The sequence below is a fragment of the Sceloporus undulatus genome, chromosome 5 (genome assembly GCF_019175285.1).
Source record: "Sceloporus undulatus isolate JIND9_A2432 ecotype Alabama chromosome 5, SceUnd_v1.1, whole genome shotgun sequence".
NCBI lineage: Eukaryota > Metazoa > Chordata > Lepidosauria > Squamata > Phrynosomatidae > Sceloporus > Sceloporus undulatus.
This window is the reverse complement of record NC_056526.1, coordinates 137,909,442-137,912,426: the sequence shown is the minus strand read 5'-3', so window position 1 is coordinate 137,912,426 and position 2,985 is coordinate 137,909,442. Positions and strand designations below refer to the sequence as shown.

General features: G+C 51.9%; 1 protein-coding gene across 3 annotated transcripts in view; it reads right to left on the bottom strand.

Annotated features, from left to right (window-relative positions):
• The window catches only part of SPOCK3 (SPARC (osteonectin), cwcv and kazal like domains proteoglycan 3), a 177,948-nt gene extending 175,829 nt beyond the window's left edge, over positions 1 to 2,119 (bottom strand). For 2 of the 3 annotated variants that reach the window (XM_042468598.1, XM_042468599.1), the window contains exons 1-2: positions 1,949 to 2,119; positions 403 to 594 (exon numbers count right to left, since the gene is read on the bottom strand). In XM_042468598.1, coding sequence (XP_042324532.1) covers positions 403 to 594 — 192 coding nt within the window. In that variant the 5' untranslated portion in view covers positions 1,949 to 2,119. Of the gene's footprint in view, positions 1 to 402; positions 595 to 1,948 lie in introns of those variants that run through there. The other variant, XM_042468601.1, reaches the window with a different exon arrangement.
• Between the last annotated feature and the right edge of the window lie 866 nt (positions 2,120 to 2,985).

Sequence of the window (2,985 nt, the reverse complement as noted above, 5' to 3'; positions counted from 1 at the left end):
ACTTTTACAACTGGGTGGGAGGAAACCTCATTGCCTTTCCATCCCTTCCTCAGCCACCCATCCTACCCAATGCAAAAAGTTGAGCCTGGACATCCATTCACTGTAGAGGATGCACCAAATATATACTCTGTGTGTGTGTGTGTGTGTGTGTGTGTGTGTGGTAGGATCTCTTCTCTGCCCCTCTCCTTTTCCATGAAACAAACTCTGAAGAATTTTGAGGGAGAGGTGAGGAAGCCATGCCAGAGTCAAATAAATGGGGAAGGAAATAAGCTTGGAGGGAGGGGGGGGATACCAGGGATACCCAAGAACCTATTCTTCCCGGAGAGGTGATGGCAGCTAAAGCAGAAGGGGGAAGAGAGGAGGGCAAAGAGATGGGCTGCAGGCGGACTGGGGCAGACTTACGTCTCGGAATTTGTTCCACTGCCCGGCCTCTTTGTCATACTGGGAGATGGTGGTAAGCCATTGTTTATCATCCAGAAAATTGCCTCCGGGCGACCTGGCCCCGGTGGTCCCCGATGAAGCCGAGGCCCCAGCCCCCTGGCTGCACCAAGCGGCGGCTGCCCAGACACAGGCGAAGGCTGGCACCTGGAGCATCTGAGGAGGAGGAGGAGGGTGAGAAAGCAGAGATGGGACATTATCAGACAAGGGAAATTGGCAGTATAATCCAATGGCAATACGAACACAATCATGGGGTTTAATGTTATTGCGTGATAGACAACCACACACAATTTCAGGCAATGGGAAGTCAGTTCGAACACAATTCAAATTCACGTAATTTCACTGCACTAGCGAATTCAGATGAATGTGTTCTGGCCCCACTTTCTTTTCATTCAAAATTAAGAGCAATCCCTCCCGTGTGATAAACTCCAAGGGCGGTCAGGTCCCCTCCTCAACCAACAAGAAGGGGGCCCAGAGAAGGCGCCATTCACAGAGACAGAGAGAGAGAGAGGCACCCCGAAAGGCCTCTGAGAGGAAAGGAAGCACCAGGGAAGGAAAGGGGGGGGAGAGAGAGAGACTTCACACACACACACACACACACACACACACACACAGACACCTTCCCTCTGTGTGAGGAGTGTTTGGGGGTTTTAAAATGGAGGGAAGAGAAGAACAGAAGAGGAAGAGAAGGAAAGAACTCCATACAAACATATGCCTTCCTTCTGGATAAGGCGAGTTTGGGGGGGTTTAAAGGGGAGGGAAGAGAAGAAGGGAGGCAGAGAACAGACACACACACACACACACTACACAAATACACGTACCTTCCCTCTTCATGAGGAGAGTTTTAGGGGTTTCAAAGGGGAGGGAGAAGAAGAGTAGAAGGGAGAAAGAGAAGATCCTCACACACACTACACAAACACACACATCTACCCTCTGTAGGAGCAGAGTTTGTGGAGTTGTAAAATGGGGGGAAGGGAAGACACACACATGACACAAACACACCCCTCTTCCCTCTGTAAGAGGAGAGTTTTAGGGGTTTCAAAGGGGAGGAGAAGAAGGGGAAGAGAAGACATTCCACACAAACACACACATCCCCTTCCACTGTATAAGGAGAGTTTCAGGGATTTAAAAGGGGGGGGGAGAAAAGGGGTGAGAGAACACACACAACACCACAAACACACAAACACCTCTTCCCTCTGTCTGAGCCTGAGGAGAGTTTCAGGGGTTTCCAGGGAGGGAGAGAGATGAAGAAGAGAAGGAGGATGGATGCCCCACTCTGCAGGAGGAGAGTTTTCAAAGCAGGGGAGCACAGAAGGGGGGAGAGAAGAGCCACCATCACCCCCACCCCACCCCCACCCCCAACACACACACAGCCCTTCCATCTCTATGAGAGTTTGAAAATGGGAGGGATGGAGGGAGAGAAGAAGAAGAGAAGGGGGGAGAGAAGGTAGATGGATGCAGCAGACACATACAGAGAAGGGGGGGTGGGGAGCACTGGAGAAGCGGTCACCTTGCTGCGAAGCCCACCGGCTTCTCCGGGCTCCAGCGAGCGGACAGGGTGGGTCGCTGCTGCCAAGGGGCTCGGAGCTGGAGCTGCTGCCCGCGCCTCCTCCTCCTCCGCCTGGAGCAGCCCTGGCTCCGTCTCTGGCTGGCTGGCGCCGCGCGCCCTCCTCCTCCTCCTCGCTCTGCCTCTGCCTCCGCCCCGCTGGCTCCTCCTCTGGCTCTGCCTTCTTCTTCTTCTTCTTCCCTCCTCCGTTCTGGGGAGAGAGCGGGATGACCGACTCCCTTCCCTTCCCGGCGCCCAAGGTGACCAGACCTGGGCCTCCTCTTCCAGGACAGAGTCCAGGACTCATTCCAAAATGAGCTCCATTTGGAGCCTGGCCGCCTTTTCCAAGACATAGTCCTCTCTTTCAGCCTTTTCTGTCCAGGAAGAATGTCAAAAGGCCTTCTATTTTGAGCCTGATGACAGTGATCAGACTTGAGCCTCCTTGTTCAGGACATAGTCCTCCATTTCGGCCTTTTCTGCCTAGGAGGAATTTCAAGATGCCCTCCATTTTGAGCCTAGGTCCTCCTCTCCCAAGACATGTCCTCCATTTCAGCCTTCTGTCCAAGAGGAATGTCAAAATGTCCTCCACTTTTGAGCACAGTCAAGAAACAGGAATGTTTTGAGCTTTTCTTTGGTCATTTCTTTTACTTGAATGTCCTCCATTTTGCCTTGCCATGTCCTCCTTTGTGGTGGGGACATCTGGTCACCCTGCTCATGCCCTTTTGCTGAAGGGTGCCACTTGGATGGGAGACCACAGAAAGTGTAGGGCTACCTAACCCCAAGCTCTGGTTCCTGGGCACTCTTTTCCTGAGGTAGCTGTGATAACCATGTAACAAAGTACAATAGCATCCAAAATCCACAAATACCTTTCTTGGGCCAACCAAAATGTGCAAAATATACCTTGCAAACTTTCAAAGTTTGACTGGCTTCTTCATCAGGCAAAGGAGTAAAGAATCATTGTTGCTGTTGTGTGCCTACAAGTCTTTTCTGACTTCTGATGA